Source organism: Taudactylus pleione, unplaced genomic scaffold (assembly GCF_031769625.1).
Source record: "Taudactylus pleione unplaced genomic scaffold, aTauple2 ptg000361l, whole genome shotgun sequence".
Classification (NCBI taxonomy): domain Eukaryota; kingdom Metazoa; phylum Chordata; class Amphibia; order Anura; family Myobatrachidae; genus Taudactylus; species Taudactylus pleione.
This window is the reverse complement of record NW_028284762.1, coordinates 1,160,900-1,182,473: the sequence shown is the minus strand read 5'-3', so window position 1 is coordinate 1,182,473 and position 21,574 is coordinate 1,160,900. Positions and strand designations below refer to the sequence as shown.

The following is a 21,574-nucleotide window of genomic DNA, read 5'->3' as shown; positions in this document are numbered from 1 at the left end:
TTTGAACTTACCCTGGGCCCTACAGGGCCGAAAGGACGTAGTACCAGACCCTGATGGGACTGTCGCCGATGGCAGACACGCAGACTTAGCCGCTGCCAGAGTGGCCACAATTTTGTCCAGATCAGGGACAAACAGGACCTGTTCATTAAAGGGCAAGAATTCCAATTCCTTTTTGGAATCTGCGTCTGCTTCCAAGAATGCAACCAGAGGGTGCGGCGTGCAGCCACTGCTGCTGAATTCTAGAAGTGAGGAGCCCTATATCCAAGGCTGCCTCAACATACGTAGTTGAGTCTCTGAGGTTACCCACTAACTCCATCTGCTCAGGTGACGAGTCCGGGTCTAGACACATCTCCAAGCTATCAGCCCAACGTTCCATGGCTCTGGCTACTAAGCACACGGCCATTGCTGGTCTGGATGTCCCCCCGCAAGGGAATAAATGGATTTCAGGCATAGTTCCACCTTGCGATCCGTGACATCCTTTAAGGAGGACATGGAAGGCATGGGCAATGTAGCACTCCTCACAAGGCGTGTGACATGAGAATCCACCTGTGGAGGGGTTTCCCATTTGAAAAGATAATTATTTGCAAAGGGGTATGCAAAAGCCAAACGTTTTTGAGGCTGGTACCGCTTACCTGGATTTTTCCACGCCTCCTCTAAATGATCCACTAACTGACCAGATAGAGGAAATACAGTGGCATCACCCTTAATATCCTTAAAGAAAGCGTATTTAGATTTGGCCACGGGGGGATCGTCATCTGTAATAACCAAGGCAGCACGGACTGCCCGTATAAGGCCAGGTATATACATTTTTGACTTAGACTCCACCTCCCTAGTACGGGAGAGCTCTTGGTCTCAGAGGTCAAAAATCTCTCCGTCATCAGATGTCATGTCATCCTCCTCATAATGAGCAATCTGAGACACTAAAGGCCACTTTGCGGGCCGCAATGATGACTCCCCCTGTAAAACGTCCGTCAGGTGCTTTACCGTATTGGACAATGAATTTACCCACGCAGGTTCCTGGGAGACCTGGGGGGGTGACAGTGGGAGACACTGGGGTACCATCAACTGTCTAGGGAACCCCTGCATGGGTGATGACCCGAATGACTGCTGCGATAACCCCATTTGGGGAAGCACAGGGGGTGTCGCCAGCTGACCCACCAGGGTTGTAAGTGCCATAGGAAAACAGGCCCAGGGCGGCTCCTGCACAGGCGCAGTGACAGTAATCGGGCGTGAAATTATATAACATGCCCGACATACACCTTCAGTGTGTCCCTCACTCTCCACTATTGGTACATTACATTTGGTATACAATAGCTGGAGAGGAAAATCATGTTCACTCTCAGACATGATGAGTGTTACGGAGTGTATGTGACTCCCCTCACAGACAATATATTTTACTGTGAGGCAATGAGGACCCTGCAACACCGCACCGCAAGGGCTTTAGCAGAAGAAGAACAGGGATAGTAAAATGGCTGACAGTCAGAAATAAAAGTACAGGCAAACAGTGCTAGCCTTAAGTCACATACAATGCAGAAATAGCTCCCTGCACTATTAACACTGTAATCCACTACACAGACACGGAGCCTGGTAGGAACAGTGCAGCATACTCTGAACTTTCTCTGGAGGAGAAGTATGCAGGGGGACCCGGACCGCAATACCTGTATCAGCTTCCAGTGGCGTTCGTCATTCCCAGCACATGTAGTGAGAAAATGGCCGCCGAGGACCAGAGAGGAGGCGGGCCCGGGGGAGGAGCGCTGACACAGCCCGCTCAGACCGCTGTGGAATGGCACTGTGCAGCGGTGGAGGCACCGATTGTTAAGACAGGGAAGGCGCTCTCCCCTGGCATGCTATTAACCCCTGGGACGCCGCGCTGTACCGCACCTGTCGCGGTCCGCTGTCCCTGGTGGTCTAGTGGAAGGCGCAGGATCAGTACCTGGCCCCACGCGCAGCCGGTCCCCAAGGAGCCCCCTGCCTGGGGACCCAAAGGACTGTGTTACTGGCGGGTGCCCGCCGCGGGACCCTGCCGCTCACCTGCCCCCTTGAATCCGACCACAGTCCTGGTAATCCAGGATCACCACTAGCTGTGACCCCAGATACCTACCAGCATCCCCGGATCAGTACCGGATCATCTTGTGCAGCCACAGCTGCTCTTTGAAGAAACTTCAGGGGCCATTACAGACCCCTCTGTGAACGTGATCCGACTCCGGGCTGGACACCCACGAAACTGATTTACCTTGGCTTGGGGGCGGGGTATAGGAGAGGGACCCCGATGCATCCTGGGAAGTTGAAAATTAACCGTGTGGTGTCCGATGCCTGACGTCATCACCTATACCCCAAGGTATCCTGTGGATAGCCTATGGACCCTGAAGTAGAAATATACATATAATGGGGTAGATGTATGATAGCGGCACTTAACATGCCCCTATACCGCTTACTGCTTCGCCTCTTTACCGAGGCAAAGCAGGAAGCACTACCGATGAAATGTAAGAACATCTCATTGGCCGGAGAGGGGGAGCGTTAACTCCCCCCTCCGACGCTACCCGCTAGTGACCACAGCGCATCAGCTTAGTGCTCATGCCCTGTGTGTCAGTCCCGGCCGGCTCCACTGAGCATGCGCGGGATCTCGCAAGTATCGAGAGATCCCCGCGTGCAGCCCTGGAGCCCGCAGCAGCCCCAGCAGGGACAGCGCTGTCCCTGCTGTGGGGATAGGCTAGCGCCAGGCTGTAGCTGTCGATAACGATAGCTACAGCCGGCCGAACGATCATGCGGTATGACCGTTCGTACATGGCCCTGCCGCTCGGCGCTGCAATCTTGTAGATAGCAGTGCCGGCCGATAATGACAGGGGCGCATAGCGCCCCTGTAATTTTCCGCCCAGTCCCCTGATCATACATTGGGGAGAAGCAGTATCAGCGCACATAACATGCGCTGATACAGCTTCTAGGCTTCGTACATCTACCCCAATGTGTGTTACAGGTTGGTGGGGTGAGGAAAGGAGTCTGTTTCAGTATATGATGCATCACATGTAAGATGGCCTCTCCCAGTAGTGCATTATATATACAAATGTGTGTTACAGGTTGGTGGGGTGAGGAGAGGAGTCTGTGCCGGTACATGATAAATCACATGTAAGATGGCCTCTCCCAGTAGTGCATTATATATATATATATATATTAGATGTAAGATGGCCTCTCCCAGTAGTGCATTATATATTATATATATTAGATATGTGTTACAGGTTGGTGGGGTGAGGAGAGGAGTCTGTGCAGGTACATGATACATCACATGTAAGATGGCCTCTCCCAGTAGTGCATTATATATATATATATATATATATATATATATATATATATATATTAGATGTAAGATGGCCTCTCCCAGTAGTGCATTATATATTATATATATTAGATATGTGTTACAGGTTGGTGGGATGAGGAGGGGAGTCTGTGCCGGGGCATGATGCATCACATGTAAGATGGCCTCTCCCAGTAGTGCATTATATATACATATAATGGGGCAGATGTATGAAGGTCTGTGAAGTGATAAAGTGGAGAGTGATAAACGACCAGCCAATCAGCTCCCAACTGACATTTTTCAAACACAGCCTTTAACATGACAGTAGGGAGCTGAGTGGCTGGTCATTTATCACTCTGCACTTTATCACTTTCCAGAGCTTCATACATCTGCACCACTGTGTGTTACAGGTTGGTGGGGTGCTGAGAGGAGTCTGTGCCGGGACATGATGCATCACATGTAAGCTGGCCTCTCCCAGTAGTGCATTATATATAATATAGAATGATATAACGTGTGTTACAGTTGGGGAGTCTCTCCCGGCCCCACTCACCGCCCAGTCGGGGGAGCACAGCGGGATGGCCTCCCGTACTCCGGCCACCTGGTGTCCGCGCTGCCGCAGGATCGGGACCATGTCCAGCGCGAAGAAGAAGAAGGCGTTGCGGGAGGCGCGCTTGTTAGGCATGATGGCGGCGGCGGCGGCGGCGGCGGCGTCGTCTCCCTCTGACTCCCGGGCACAGTGACAGGGCGGCTGCTCCGCGCAGGACCCTCCCAGCCCAGACTACCCGCCAGCGGCGCCTCCCGCCCGCCTGATGTCATGTCACGCCCGGGGGAGGAGGATGCTGAGCCCTAGTGCTGACTCCCATCACCCGCCCTGGGTTGGTTCCAAGTGGGCTAAAGGACCCCTGATGATGATGATAATGATATAAGTGACTAACAAGCATGTGAGCATCAGGTACAGAATTCCGGGGTGGGGGGCAACAACCAGGGGCAGATTAAGGCCTCGTGGGGCCCCAGGCAAGATGGTTGCAGTGGTTTTAGCAATATGTTTATTTGGTTCATTTTTAAAGAACCTTTATGTGATCACAGCTCTCATGCCCAGGGCCCTGTGCAAACTCGTCTGTAATAACCTGTGTCAGCTGCCTTCTTGTTAGTATGATAGAAGCTATGTTATGTCTTAAGGGGCCTATTCATTAGCAGATAAAATGAACGATTGAACGATATATCGTTCAATCGTTCATTACATCTGCTAATGGATAGGCCAAGGGGCGTTTCTAGAGAGGAGGGGGCCCGTGTGCAGTCTCCGACACAGGCCCCCTCCTCTCCGTCCGGCAGCGCACTGAGCTGTGCGCGGCCAGCGCCAAAGTTATAGACTCTGGGCAGTAGAGTGTGCCCAGAGTCTATAGTGTATGCCCAGGTCACCAGGAAAATGGCCGCGACGGCCATTTTCCCTGTACTGCGCATGCGCAAACGACGGAAAAATGGCTGCCGCGGCCACTTTCCAGTCGTTTTACAGCGCTTGACGCCCGCGCCGACGTGGGACTTTGGAGAGGTAAGTAATATTATGGGTGTGGGGTGCTGGGCCCCCCTGGACCCAGGGGCCCGTGTTCCCCACACACCCTTCACCCATTATAGATAGGCCCTGAACGATGACAGATGCGCACTCCCACGGCCGATAAATCGCATCTATCATCTCCAGCATGTTGGTTAATTATCGCATATAGCTGGTCGATAGTAGCAATATTGTGCAGTTTATATGCGGTAAACAACGAAAGATAGCAGCAGCTACAGAGCACTGCAGAGAAAAAACTCCACTCACTGAATGATGTCATGCGATATCGTCCATCGTTCACCAAAATCTGTCATGTACACGACGGATATCGTTCAGCACAGCCACCGGAATTTTTCAAGGGATATCTTTTGTCTTTCCTCGCTCAGAAATATCTCTGCTAATGGATAGGCCCCTTTATACCGCTTTTATACCTAAATTCCGGGTCTAACCTATAGGTTGGAACAGGGTTCCAAACCGGATCAGACCCGGAATTTAGTCGGCGCCGAACCAGGATATTCCCTAGTCGGCGCAGTTCACACCGGAGCCGGGTCTGCAGTGACCCAGCTCTTTTGGCATGGAAGTGGACGCCTGGAGATGACTGCGCGCTCCAGGTCATCTGTCCCGGATGGCGCCATTTACACTCATTCCCGTGTTAAACCCTGCAAGTTACCTGGGTTGGATTGCGGGGTCACTTGACCCGGGAATTTAACCCTGTCCCCTTTTACAGCAAGGAGCTACCCGGGGTAACCCTGCAATAACCCGGGTTTTAGCTCTGGTGTAAAAGGGGTATAACCTTTAAAAGCCATAAGTTAGTTGGCAGGTGAGCTTTAAACCAGTTAACATGTTTTCAGTGTGATCGCTCCCCCCACAGGCATAGGAAGTTGCTGTGGCTGCTGCGAGCAGTCTCTCAGTGCAGCCCAGCACACAGCAGCAGCGTGTGCTGGGCTGCTGTGATGTAAGAGGGGGCGGTGCCAGGTCCGGGCCCCTCCAGCAAGCACGGGTAATTAGTACCTGCTCCTCCCCCCTCTCGGCACCCCTGCGGCCAGGGCTTGGGGTTGTGCACTGACTCAGGAGAGCCAGTTCTGGGCTGCGGGTTGCGAAGCTGTCAGCGACTCACTCAGTCGCCGGCACCCCTGCTTGCTACAGCGCTAAAGAGCCGTGTCCCGAGACACTCCTCCGAGTTGAGCTATGTGGTTCAACTCAGGGCCTGATTCAGAGGCGGACGCTCTGACAAGAGCGCTCGCTCTGAATCAGGGCCGTTCCTACCTAAAATTGGAGCGGCCTCCTGGCCGCTCGCATAGCTGTGGGTAACCACCCACAGCTTATGCGAGCGGCCAAAAAGATGGTCGCGATGGTCAAGACCATCGCGACCATCGGGCTTGCGACGAGACCCTTGCGGTAGGGTCTCGTTGGCCGCAAGCCCGTAGTGCTTTTGGCTCTAAAAGAGCCAAAAACACTCTCACTGACATCACTAGTGATGTCAGTGGGGCCGGACCTGGACGGTAGGCGTTCCCATGGGAACGCCTCCATCTGGGCAGCCACGCCCCCAGCACGCCCACCAAAGGTCACCCACAGCTATGCGAGCAGCCAGGAGGCCGCTCCAATTTTAGGTAGGACGGCCCTGATTCAGAGCGAGCGCTCTTGTCAGAGCGTCCGGCTCTGAATCAGGCCCTCATTTCCTTCACCTCTCATTTTGGTTATGGATAGATCCCCTTCAGTAAATGTGCCCTGACGTCATTTACTATCCGCTTGGACATCTATTGGGAATAACAATTTGCTCGCCACCATGCCCGAAGTGTAGCGAGCGAAGCGAGCTCGCAAGGGTACAAGTTTTTACTGTTGGTGGCCAGATGCTACATTTGGGAGAAAATATCAGTGCTTTAAGGGCACGGAACCACACTTCCGCCCTCACTCGACATCACATCCGGATACATTAACTGAAGGGGATCTGTACACAACCCTCTGATTTTCTGCCTATAGTGCTTTCTCCTCCCTTTACACCAGCCTCTATTTTTATACCACCGCCCTCTTTACCTACAGTCCCTATACAGTCCCTCTTTACCTGCCGACTTCCCCCTCATTCCTCACTCTCACCCCTATTCTTTACCCCCCTCATTCCTCACTCTCACCCCTATTCTTTACCTCCCTCGTTCCTCTCACCCCTATTCTTTACCTCCCTCGTTCCTCTCACCCCTATTCTTTACCTCCCTCGTTCCTCTCACCCCTATTCTTTACCTCCCTCGTTCCTCTCACCCCTATTCTTTACCTCCCTCATTCCTCTCACCCCTATTCTTTACCTCCCTCGTTCCTCTCACCCCTATTCTTTACCTCCCTCGTTCCTCTCACCCCTATTCTTTACCTCCCTCGTTCCTCTCACCCCTATTCTTTACCTCCCTCGTTCCTCTCACCCCTATTCTTTACCTCCCTCGTTCCTCTCACCCCTATTCTTTACCTCCCTCGTTCCTCTCACCCCTAGTCTTTACCTCCCTCGTTCCTCTCACCCCTAGTCTTTACCTCCCTCGTTCCTCTCACTCCTACTCTTTACCTCCCTCGTTCCTCTCACCCCTAGTCTTTACCTCCCTCGTTCCTCTCACCCCTAGGGCCTGATTCAGAGCCGGACGCTATTTGCGCTCGCTCATCAAGAAAATAGGGGTGGCTATTCAAATGAACCGTTCGCTGTTTGCGGTCTGTTCACGCCTCCTAGGTCTGAACGAGCGTACAAAACTTGCGGTCGTTTTTTGGGAAACTACGCCCCCTGGCCGCTCGCATCCTACGTCATGTCCGCTATTTATTAGATTAATCGAGTACATCGAACAGGGTATGAACTGCTCGCTATTCCTGTGGTTGGTTTTTGCTACCACAATTTTGCGAGCAGTTCTGGCAAAAAAAAAACCTGTGACGTTGTCAATGACGCTGAAGTTTTAATTATGCACACCCATAAAACGCCCGTTTTGACCTATAAGCACGCCTGCGATCGGATCTCCACTCCCCGTTTTCAAGCACCTTCCCCTGTTACCACCCACATACGCCTCATTCTGTCACTCAAAATAGGCATTAGCTATTTTGCGAGCACACGATTTTTGGCCGCACTGACTGGTTTGCGCATGCGTATTACGATCCGTACGCATGCGCAGTTGGGCAAACATCGCTCGGAGCGAACGAGCAGCCACTTGCGTCCGGCTCTGAATCAGGGCCCTAGTCTTTACCTCACTCATTCCCTTCACCTGCCTAATTCCATGTACTTACCTCATTCCCTTCCATCGTCCCCCATTGCTTTAACCTCCATCAACCATATTACCCCCTGCATCTTTCCTGCCCCCTCCAACATTACCCGATCCTTTGGACCCTGCTCTCTTCACAGTTCACCTCTTTCTCCCCTCCTTCAGTGCCTGTGCAATAATAGCAGCTCACCTAAAACATACACACCGGCCCTATAAGGGATACCCCAGTGTGCACCCCCGGAATCCATCAGTTCCTTGACATCACTTACTGCCTGCCTCATGCAGACGTTCATGCTTCCGCCTCATCGCTGTCTGAATCAATCGGGACCGGGGAGAGGTGGTGAGACTCTCCAATGGGTAAGATCGGCCTGAGCAGCAGCTAAAGGAAGGCAGGGGATGGAGCCTTCCTTCAGCTGTCTAGTACTGAGACTTCTGTATGGATCAGCTGTACACACACATACACACATATATGCTGATGCCACACGTGACCCCCTGACACTGATCACCCTTTCCCCAGCACGGGTCATATTCTCCATCCCTCGCATGGGCCATTAGGTATGGAAAAAAACACAACTTAATTGTAACGCCGGTGGCAGTTTCATACGGGCCCCCTAGGAGCCCCCGGGCCCTAGTACCGCCTTGTGGATAATCCGCCTCTGCCAACAACACCCTGCCGGCCGGGTGACTACTTGGTTCTAGCCTAACTATATTAAATAGGCTAGATCCAAGTGGCCAGAAGGTGTATTAAATGACTAGGGGCAGGATGTACTAAACATTGCATCGTGGATGTGGTACATCACGCCACTTATCGGGTATATAACGGCGTTATGATTTGCTTGCCGCTGGGGTTGCTGGGTGGGATCAAATTGGATCCCACTCACAGCACAATATAAGAGGCCCAGAGGGTCCAAGCTACTGTGTGTATCCCAGAGCTTGGTATATATGGAAATGAGGCCAAAATCCAAAAATGTTTTTTTTTTTCGGAGTTTTGACCACGTTTCAGGCTTTAGTACATCCTGTCCTAGATCCTTTAACCCACTTGGTTAGAATAGACTATATCCATGTGGTCAGAAGGACTAGGGGGGTGATTCAGCATCTGACGGAATTGCAAAGCTGCAAATGCAGCAGGAGGTGGTCGATGGTCGTGATGGTGGCCGGCTTGCGAGGCCAAGAAACTGGGGGCCTGATCCAGACCCACTCGCGAGCGCATAGCGCTCGCAAGCGAGTCAATGGCCGGGCAGTGTAGCGAGTGAATTTTCACTCGCTGCGGGACTCACTACAAGACGGGGCGGCTGTCGATTGTGATTGACAGCTCGCCCCGTTTTGTAGGCGTGCAGGGGGGGTGGCTGGACAAACGGAGGCGTTCCTGAATGAATGCCTGCCGTTTGTGGGCGGCCCTACTGACATCACCAGTGATGTCAGTAGTGAACTTCCTGCTCTATCAGAGCAGGACGTTCACTGGGACTTGAAGGTGTGTGTTCTTTCAATGACCTTCCCTCCTAAACTGCAGATCGATCGTTTCGTGAGATCAGATGTACATCGTGTGTCAATCGTGCGGCCGAGACTGCCAGGGAGTTCAAGGGAAATCGTAAGATGAATCTCATCTTATGCTGGTCGTACTAGTGTATGGCCAGCATTAGACTCAAATGGCACACAGAAACATAATGGCTCCCACCAGTCACACACAGCATATAATGCCTCCCCCCAGTTACACACACAGCATATAATGCCTTCCCCAGTCACACACACAGCATATAATGCCTCCCCCAGTCACACACACAGCATATAATGCCTCCCCCAGTCACACACACAGCATATAATGCCTCCCCCAGTCACACACACAGCACATAACGCCTTCCCCCAGTCACACACACAGCACATAGTGCCTCAATGCCTCCCCCAGTCACACACACAGCACATAATGCTCCCCCCAGTCACACACACAGCACATAATGCCTTCCCCCAGTCACACACACAGCACATGATGCCTCCCCCAGTCACACACACAGCACATAACACCTTCCCCCAGTCACACACACAGCACATAATACCTTCCCCAGTCACACACACAGCACATAACACCTTCCCCCAGTCACACACACAGCACATAATACCTTCCCCAGTCACACACACAGCACATAATGCCTCAATGCCTCCCCCAGTCACACACACAGCACATAACACCTTCCCCCAGTCACACACACAGCACATAATGCCTCCCCCAGTCACACACACAGCACATAATGCCTTCCCCCAGTCACACACACAGCACATAATGCCTCCCCCAGTCACACACACAGCACATAATGCCTCAATGCCTCCCCCAGTCACACACACAGCACATAATGCCTCCCCCAGTCACACACAGAGCACATGATGCCTCCCCCAGTCACACACACAGCATATAACACCTTCCCCCAGTCACACACACAGCACATAATGCCTTCCCCAGTCACACACACAGCATATAATGCCTCCCCCAGTCACACACACAGCACATAATGCCTCCCCCAGTCACACACACAGCACATAATGCCTCAATGCCTCCCCCAGTCACACACAGCACATAATGCCTCCCCCAGTCACACACAGAGCACATGATGCCTCCCCCAGTCACACACACAGCACATGATGCCTCCCCCAGTCACACACACAGCACATAATGCCTCCCCCAGTCACACACACAGCACATAATGCCTCCCCCAGTCACACACAGCACATAATGCCTCCCCCAGCCACACACACAGCACATAATGCCTCCCCCAGTCACACACAGCACATAATGCCTCCCCCAGTCACACACAGCACATAATGCCTCCCCCAGTCACACACAGCACATAATGCCTCCCCCAGCCACACACACAGCACATAATGCTTCCCCCAGTCACACACAGCACATAATGCCTCCCCCAGTCACACACACAGCACATAATGCCTCCCCCAGTCACACACACAGCACATAATGCCTCCCCCAGCCACACACACAGCACATAATGCCTCCCCCAGTCACACACAGCACATAATGCCTCCCCCAGTCACACACACAGCACATAATGCCTCCCCCAGTCACACACAGCACATAATGCCTCCCCCAGTCACACACAGCACATAATGCCTCCCCCAGCCACACACACAGCACATAATGCCTCCCCCAGCCACACACACAGCACATAACGCCTTCCCCCAGTCACACACACAGCACGTAATGCCTCCCCCAGTCACACACACACCACATAACACCTTCCCCCAGTCACACACACAGCACATAATGCCTCAATGCCTCCCCCTGTCACGCACACAGCACGTAACGCCTTCCCCAGTCACACACACAGCACATAATGCCTTCCCCAGTCACACACACAGCACATAATGCCTCCCCCAGTCACACACACAGCACATAATGCCTCTCCCGTCACACACACAGCACATAATGCCTCCCCTAGTCACACACACAGCACATAATACCTCCCCCAGTCACACACACAGCACATAATGCCTCCCCCAGTCACACACACAGCACATAAAGCCTCCCCCCAGTCACACACACAGCACATAATGCCTCCCCCAGTCACACACACAGCACATAATGCCTTCCCCCAGTCACACACACAGCACATAATGCCTCCCCCAGTCACACACACAGCACATAATGCCTCCCCCCAGTCACACACACAGCACATAATGCCTCCCCCAGTCACACACACAGCACATAATGCCTCCCCCCAGTCACACACACAGCACATAATGCCTCCCCCAGTCACACACACAGCACATAATGCCTTCCCCCAGTCACACACACAGCACATAATGCCTCCCCCCAGTCACACACACAGCACATAACACCTCCCCCCAGTCACACACATAGCACATAATGCCTCCCCCAGTCGCACACACAGCACATAACACCTCCCCCCAGTCACACACACAGCACATAATGCCTCCCCCAGTCACACACACAGCACATAATGCCTCCCCCCAGTCACACACATAGCACATAATGCCTCCCCCATTCGCACACACAGCACATAATGCCTCCCCCAGTCACACACACAGCACATAATGCCTCCCCTTGTCACACACACAGCACATAATGCCTCCCCCAGTCACACACACAGCACATAATGCCTCCCCCCAGTCACACACAGCACATAATGCCTCCCACCTATTACTATTCCTGGAAAATATGGACAATGGTCTATGCTATGAGGTGCTGGATTTTCCCTGAGTAACCTGTTTGCCTATTCTCCCCCGGGGAGTCTGGAAGAGCAGGCCACTCCCCTGGATCCCACTTAGGGATGGGGATTGGAAACCCATGGTTGGTAGCTATCAATTTTTCCTGATCTAATGGAGATCTCTCCGATGGCTGCCAACGTCATTCTTGCTGCATACACTAGGAGGAGTATCTGTGACAGATGCTATCGATGGTTAAACCACCTTATGACCTGTCATATGCCAACTCCATTATACTAGCATGTAATACTGAAATATTCCATATCCAGGCAACACCCATGTAAAAAAATAAATAAATCAGTGATGTCATTGGGCAAATGTAATGACCCCATCATCTAATCCTATAAATCTATATTATGTATGCACCTTTTACATATATAGGGGCCTATTTATCAATGAGTTTTATCATACGCAACGAGTGATAAAACACGTTGCGTATGATAAATGGTGCTTCAGCCAATCGGCTCCCAGCTGTCATTTTTCAAACAGATGACAGTTGGGAGATGATTGGCTGGAGCACCATTTGTCATACGTAACGAGTGGTAAAACTCGTTGATAAATAGGCCCCATAGTAGGTTTATTTGTTGATTTGTCAATAATAGTAATTAACATTTACATTTATTTATTTTTAATTATTGCATTTGCCTATCAATCATTTTCCTATGCTTCATTGCTGCTTAAACCTCTCCAGCCACTGGGCGGTTATAGATTCATAATAGGCCACGTGATGGTTATAAACCTACATTTAAAGTTGACACACATGCAATCCTGTGCATACGTCAGCATTTCACCTCAATGTCATGTAAATGTTGGTGCTGAGCGGTTGTAGCCGGATGGTCTAATATGCTGTGCACACCAGCTGCCGAGAGAGCCAGAATCAGTGCTGTGCCTCTGCTGCCAGGAGCTGGTGCTGTACCTGTGTCTATGGACCATACTCATGCTATTTTATTACCTTATGCATGCAGCGTACCTCAGATTGTACGTTTCATTGTTTCATGTCATTTGTTTGCAGTAGTTCTGTGCTGTATAATATGTTAAATAAAAAATAATAATAAGCATCATAGGGCCTGATTCAGACCCACTCGCGAGCGGCTGTCCGCTCGCAAGTGGGTCGATGTTATGCACTGAGCATGCGCACGACGGAGGGAGCTCCGTCGTGCGCATGCGCCAGACGCGACGAGCGAAGGAAAGTCCTTCGCTCGTTGTGTCCGATCAAAGGGGGCGTGCTGTCAATGTTGATTGACAGCACGCCCCCTTTGGTGGGCGTGCCGGGGGCGTGCCTCCCTGACGGGGGCGTTCCCACGGGAACGCCTCCCGTCAGAAGCCGGCCCACTGACATCACTAGTGATGTCAGTGGGAGTGATTTTGGCTCTGATAGAGCCAAAATCACTCCGGAGCTTGCGGTTGAAAACCTCAACCGCAGGCTCCGGCTCGCAATTTCGATGGTCGCGATGGTCTCGACCATCGCGGCCATCAAAAAGCACGCTCGTATAGCCTGTGGGTGGTGACCCACAGCTATACGAGCGTCCAGGAGGACGCTCCATGAAAATGGAGCCCGGCCCTCATTCAGAGCGTGCGCTCTGCTCAGAGCGTACGGCTCTGAATGAGGGCCATAGTGTTCACTCTAGCTCCGGCGGCAGGCAGGGCTCCGGAGCTAGGCCCGAAAAGGGGGCGTGGCCATGAAAAGGGGCGTGTCTATAAGACGCGTCCCCTTTTCGTCATATTTGGGGGTGTGCCCAGGACTTACGGACACGCCGGGCAGCCCCCAAGCAGATAAGGAGATGCCTGCTGCCCTGTTGCCTGTATGTCACCTTTGCAGCCCAATTCCAAAAGGGTAACGTGGAGTCTAATGGGAAACGCATAACAAGGGGTCTCTGGACCTGATTCAGAGCCGCTCGCTCACGCTGTGCGTTCGCAAGTGGCCCGATGTTCTGTGCATGCGCACGCTTCGTTCTGCGCGTGCGCAAACTACTCTGTGCGATCGCATCCCTCTCGCTCGCCCAGCAAAGGCAGCCCAGGGTAATGAGTGACAGGAGAGGCCGTTTGTGGGTGGTAACAGGGGCAGGACACTAATAACGGGGAGTGGAGGTGCGGACGCAGGCGCGCCTGAGTGTTTCAACGCCGTTTTAGAGGCGTGCATAATTAACAGGCAGCATCATAGTACACGTCACTTGCCATTTTTTTACACTGATTTCCTCGCGATGCTTGCGGTAGGGTAAAGCTACCTCAAGCACTGCGTTCACATCCGATGGTGCTCGATGTACCAATGTTTTAATACGCTTCCTGGAGATGACGTGTTGCTGGTGGGCGGCTCTGCCTGTGCGATTGGGCGTACGCTCAGACAAACTGGCCGCTCGCTAAGACATGGTGGGCGTGCTTATGCCTTGGCGAGCGTTCACTTCCCATGGCGTCACTTTGACAAATTTGCATATGCATCCAGCGAGCGTACGCAGATAGCGAACAGGACTGAATCAGGCCCTCTGTACATTAGTACATACTATAGGGCTGTTGCGGTGTGGAATGCAATTCTGCCATAATTGCTCTTACATTGTATATCGTCACCCATAAGTAGTGTTGTACTCATCTATACAATCCGTGCGCTTGGTGGCATACCCGTTCTCATAAGGGCACAATTGCACCAGCCCTATTCTTGGTGCAAAAGATCCCTCTGAAAACAGGCGGATTTCTGCTTCTGGACAACTCTGCAAAGTCCGCAAGTTGAGATGCTCCTGAGCGGCATATGGCTCCGCATCACCTGTACATTCGCATGTTCATTTCCAGAGCATGTGCCGTGCGTAAACATGCGTGAGTCACTCTGCAATCTCTGCATTAGCCCCGATGTGTTTAATAGGGACAACATATCTCTGTGCCTAGTGTGGGGTGTCAGGATGGGGGAGATGGGGCACATTTAGTGTTCTCCCCTCATCTCCGGGCTCTGCATATTATTCTGCTGTAGGCCAGGGCTTAGTGCTGTCATGGCGCATCAGTGCAATGACATCATCATTACCAGTCCTTATCCCGTGGTCCATAATTTTAAGTCGGAGTTATATTGGTTTTACACTTTAGAGGTACGTTCTGAGAACAAGCCCCACTCATCCTTAGCACTAAAATGGTTAATGCTACAATTATTCTTTGACCTATGATATGCATTTTAGTTACATTTCGATTTAAACTGTATAATTGCAATAAAGACATAAGCAGAATGGACCTTGATTCGTGCCTTTAATTTTATGCCATAACAACGTATCCCTAGTAACAAGGTCTGAATATTGTCTTAAGCTGCTGAAGACTCCTCTTTATATTCCAGGTCAGAAGTGGAGCGATATGGTAGAGAAGAGAATTCTGGTTCCCTGTTATAAGAAAGGTTTGAGATGTAGTGACAGCAAGACGTGCTCGCAGATATCAGGAAAATGGTTGTGGGCTCAGAGCGGTATCTGGGCACATCAGGCAGTAACAAGACTCTCGGTTTGTCTTAGGGAAGTGATGGAAGGATTAGGGCACTCGTTAGCCCATGAGTGATGCCCACAAGATGTGCTGTGTTGATTAGAGATGTAAGGTGTTACGATGAGAGCCCAGTAATGGCGTCCTGGGTCGGCAGTTCTCAGATTGGCATTGCAGGTGTGGCTGGAACCCTGTTGTTTGTTGGGCTTTAGTTATGTAATCACCAGACTGGTTGCTGCGAGGTGTTTCTCCGGCCACATGGGTCATGCTACATGTCCAGTCATTCTATAGGGAGACTGTAGACCTGACCAATATACGTTGTGGTTCCGTGGGTCATATTAGCTCTGTGATGACCCAGACTGCAGAGCAATTACCCTGCTTTGTGCCAGCGGCATGTCCCGTATGCGGTCACCAGGTGTTCTGAATGGCCTCTGCTGCAATATGTTACTCTAAACCAGCTCCACTGTTCGGGCATCACGGTGGGTATGAGGAGGTCCCAGCTCCGTCCTGCGGATACAAATAGTTTACATTTAGAAATAAAAAAACATTTCAGCCTGTGACCAGCTCATCCCAACACTAATCGCTGCGGCTTCTACTGTAACCTAGCGGAGGAAGCATCTTGTAGAAGAGTGGTAACATCTTGGAGTACAGTATGCGAGGGCGCTCTATGGTGTGATATATGATTACGTGTGATCCTGGTACACAGATCAGAGGTAGCGCTCCACGGGCCTGATTCAGCGATGGACGCTAATGAATGCACAGCTGCGAAAACATGCTAATAGATCCAAAGATCAGCCGAGCATAGGGACGCCCACTGCGGCCTTCTCATCTGCGTACGACCTCGCTTACCTGCGTAAATATCTGTAACATTGGCGCACTTCGAGCAGCCGTCCTGCCCTTGCGGGAGGTCTGACCAGCGGCAAACACAGCCGAGCTCCTGACGCGCAGTAGTTTATGCACTGCGTATTATTAACCACCCCTCCCCCAAAAGCTGACTACCTGTCACTCACTTTGTGAATGGATCCTCTGTGTGTGCGTAATTGCAAACCAATCGCAGGCGACTTACACACAAGCGCAATGGCAAACAATCGCTCGATCTGCATAAAAATCGCATTAATGTCCATCTCTGAATCGGACTCCATGCTTGTATGGTGCATAGATTGAGGGAGAGCTAAGCGGCACTACTACAGGGGCATTATATGGGGGCACTACTACAGGGGCATTATATGGGGGCACTACTACAGGGGCATTATATGGGGGCACTACTACAGGGGAATTATATGGGGGCACTACTACAGGGGAATTATATGGGGGCACTACTACAGGGGCATTATATGGGGCACTACTACAGGGGCATTATATGGGGGCACTACTACAGGGGAATTATATGGGGGCACTACTACAGGGGCATTATATGGGGCACTACTACAGGGGAATTATATGGGGGCACTACTACAGGGGCATTATATGGGGGCACTACTACAGGAGCATTATATGGGGGCACTATTACAGGGGCATTATATGGGGGCACTATTACAGGGGCATTATATGGAGGCACTATTACAGGGGCATTATATGGGGGCACTATTACAGGGGCATTATATGGGGGCACTACTACAGGGGAATTATTTGGGGGCACTACTACAGGGGCATTATATAGGGGCACTATTAAAGGGGCATTATATGGGGGCACTACTACAGGGGCATTATATAGGGGCACTATTACAGGGGCATTATATGGGGGCACTATTACAGGGGCATTATATAGGGGCACTACTACAGGGGCATTATATGGGGGCACTATTACAGGGGCATTATATAGGGGCACTACTACAGGGGCATTATATGGGGGCACTACTACAGGGGCACTATATGGCGGCACTATTACAGGGGCATTATATGGGGGCACTACTATAGGATTTCCTTCCTTTCAAATCAAGGGGGTAACGTCGGCGTATCTAAATATATTTTGGGGTAAAAGGTAAAAAAGTTACCTGACCCCTGGTATATTACAATTCCCCTAACTTTAATCCTCCCTCCCCACAGCCTAACCCTAACCACCGCCCCCCTCCCACAGCCTAACCCTAACCACCGCCCCCCTCCCACAGCCTAACCCACCCCCCTAACCCCAATACTTACCGTCGGCATGCCGGTGGTCGGGATGCTGACGCCGGGATTGTGACTGGTGTTGGGATTCTTCCAGCACTGGTATCCCGACCACCCGGATAATAACTATATCCCGTAATATATTTACAGTGATAGACCCAGGCAGGACTGTCCACTGTACGATTTAGTGATCGGCAGCTAGAGACACTTTTGGGGCCACATTTGGTGACCCCATAACTTTCAAAAGGGCCACACCTCACTCTTATCTCAATAATAAGTGACCTCAACACAATTAATCAGAGCCTCCCTATGTGTAAGAAACCAGCAGCCGCCTGCTGCCCACCACTGATGTAACACGCATGTATAGGGTACGATCCCCTGTGTAATGTACATACAGTAAGTTGTGGCCTCACCTCATGTGTTGTTATCATACAGTGTCGGCTCCTCTGACCTCTGTGATGTTAAGGGTTAGACCGGCTGCTCCCTCTTCAGCTACTATTGGTGACTATCATCATTGGGTGGGCGCACAGAGGGCACTCGTACGGCCAGAAATGGTTATATCCCCTATAGGTTGCACACTGTCCTGTACTTATACGTCCGTCACAGACATGCTGGTGATTATGGTGCGTCATGGGGCACTGGTACACTGCGTCGTGGAGAAGGCAGACGACCAGCTTAGAAGGACGGTGCCTGGGCCTAATCTTAGCTGTAATTAGACAGAAATAAGTATATATATAAATCAGTGATATGTTAGATGACCATAAACAGGAAATGAGATGTGTGAGCCGTTAGTCTCTTTGTAGCATCCCTGAGCCCCAATGCACCTGTCCGGCTCCTTCAGCCGGACGTCAGGGCTCTTGTGTGCAAGAGCAACCTACAGCTCCGAAAAGGAGCAGTGAAGACACTGGCGGGACAGCTGAATTTCGGAACAGCTGTCACCGCGCCGGAGCAATGATGAATTTTGTGTTTTGGGCTATATGCCTTTTAAAGGAGCACCCCATGATGTTTGTGTATGTATGTATGTGTGTGTGTATGTGTATATATATATATATATATATATATATATACACATATACACACAATCTAAATGCAAAAAAACTAATTGTAAAACATATCAATCATTGACATTGCAGTTATTTTCTCATCGGCGGTTGGGGATGTGTGTGGCCTTCACCAGAGCAGCTGAGATCAGGTTGGGGATAAGGGGTCTCGCATTCCCCCTCCATGCCGCACACACGGACACTCCGCGATGAGGCCAGTAATGTAATATTAGGAAGTACTTGATTTCCCATTCTACAGTAAAATCTATGCTTTGGCCTACAGCAGATTCCAATAACCCATGTGACTCTTCATCCTTTGTAGGACTACAAATCCCAGTTTACCCTTCCAATACATTATCAAAAAATTGTTCTATGTACAGCAGAGGTCCACAATCTGTAACTCGCCAGCTGTTGTAGCACAAGAAGTCCCAGCATGCCTGCGTTATAGAGTTACAACACTTGGAGGGCCACAGGTTGCTTAATCACAGTCTTTGGAATATACATACGTATGATTTTAACACCAGCCCTATAGATCATTAGTAGTACCGACCTATCTGCCCCCTGTCCCTGCTCAGTGCTAGGAAACAGCCGGATATAAGGTTATACTCACGCAGCGATGGCTCGGTGGGATCCATTCCTGAAGATGTTACAGGACTTAGGGCACTATCAGTGTGTTGCTGCCTTTCTACCCTGCCAGGATGAGGTCACAGATGGCATTATGATGTCACCTCCACCTCTCACATTGATCTGTGCAGGGCCCTTCTGCTCTGCCCCCATGGCTGCATTATGGGGGGGATTTTCCCTTATTTTACAAAAATATACAACACGTAGGAAATTGAAAAATGTAGATTTCCAAATTATTGATGAGACAGGATCTAAAGGCCCCCATACATCAGAGATTGATTGCAGCAATCGTGCAATTTGCAATCGATTGTGTATAAACATCGTTCCCTTTTTCCATCGATTGTGGCAATCTGCAATCGATTGAAAAAGGGAAAGATTTTTATACACAATCGATTACAAATTGCACGATTGCTGCAATCAATCTCTGATGTAAGGAGGCCTTTAGGCCCATGTAACCTAAATAGAGTAAGAAAAAAGTGAAACCTCATCTTTCTCCTTCATCCACCAGGGGACACTGGAGCCTCAGTACAATGGGGTATAGGAGTGTGTTAACCGGGAGCTGGCACCTTTAAATAAATAACTACTGGTAGCTAGCTCCTCCACCTCTATACCCCCCCAGGTCAGTCTAAAAAATGTTCCCTGGGAGCTGGACGTAAGCCTCCTTAGGGCTCTGAAATATGATCTCTATCAGCATGAGGACAGACAGGCAGCCTACTGCCCCTGCCTGTCTGCGCTGAGGGAGCTGCCGGGGAGATCCTCACCGCTGCTGCATGCGGTTTGCGCTTAGGTCTCCTGCTACAGAGACCTCAGTCTCTTGGGTACCCAAAGACGCGCTGCATGCAGTGCACATCGCGGGACCCAGTAGCATATGCCGGCAGCACAGGCAGGGCTAAGGCTAGTGTTCCCTGGCTCCCTGGTTAGCAGAGGAGCCAGGACAAGTATTTAGGCGGGCATTCACAGTGCGCTTCGCTAGCGCTGAGAGCGCCATAGCGGGGGGGCGGAGCCTAAGTTTTCCTTCTGCTCCTGCCTCCCATCAGCCTCAGCGCTTCCAGAAGGACGCTGGTGGCCATTTTACACGCACTACAGGGTGGAGAGAGAGCTGTGCAGGAGTCAGGCTAGTACTCTGTGTATCAGCACTTGCATTTTTATTCTTGTTATCAGCACTATTCTGTTAGCGCTGCAAACATTATAGTTTATCTCCCTCTGTGCCCCTTTCAGTAGGGTCTCTGTGTGGTGTGATTGGGCTCTGTTATTGCAGTCTTACTGTCCTCTTTTCTCTGTGGGTGTGGTGTCTGTACTAGAGACATGTCTACCAAGGGGTCTAAAGCTGCACAAAAGTCTTTTTCATGTAAGGCTTGTGGTGAAAAATTCACACAGGGACAGTCTAATACTTCCTTACTGTGTGATAAATGTAGCGTTCCCGCTAGGCTGTTTTGGCGGGGCGCGGCGCCCTGCCCTCCTTCTGGAGGGCAAAAAGCACCCTGCCCTCCAGGAGGAGGGCAAAAAGTGCCCTGCCCTCACAGCCTGCGGGAGCCGTTCTCACCCGCGGGACGCAGTGTCCCGCGGGTGGAGAAACATGCGGTGACCCTGTCACCGCCGGAGAATAGACGCCGGGCGCATGCGCCCGGCATCTAGTCTCCCTGTCTGCAGGGCTTGGAGGCTGCCCAGCGTGTCCGTAAGTGCCGGGCACGCCCCCAAGAGTGACGAAAAGGGGACGCGTCTTATAGACACGCCCCCTTCTCGGTCGCGCGCGCGCCGAAGGTGCGCGCACGGGCATGCCCTCTCTAGCTCCGGCGCCCTGCCTCCCGCCGGAGCTAGAGGGAACACTATAAATGTGTGTCTTTACCTCAAGATACTGATCTTGTAGTCCAGCCTAGGTGGTCTGATCAATTGACTGCAGTTATATCAAATCTGTCATCAGAGCTGGAAGCAGCTCGTAAGGACAGGGAGAGGCTGAGACAAACAGCAGCTGAACCAGATTGGGCTCGCTCTCTGGCCAGATCTGTTGAGGGACTTACAAAAGCAATGTCCCAGGCTCCACCTGCTTCTTCTTCTCCTGCTCAGGTCCTTAGTA

At 51.3% G+C, this 21,574-nt stretch overlaps 1 protein-coding gene across 1 annotated transcript in view; it reads right to left on the bottom strand.

The window, feature by feature from the left end:
* The window catches only part of MAEL (maelstrom spermatogenic transposon silencer), a 62,077-nt gene extending 57,984 nt beyond the window's left edge, over positions 1 to 4,093 (bottom strand). The window contains exon 1 of the mRNA XM_088444390.1: positions 3,840 to 4,093. Coding sequence (XP_088300516.1) covers positions 3,840 to 3,971 — 132 coding nt within the window. The 5' untranslated portion in view covers positions 3,972 to 4,093. The remainder of the gene's footprint in view (positions 1 to 3,839) is intronic.
* Between the last annotated feature and the right edge of the window lie 17,481 nt (positions 4,094 to 21,574).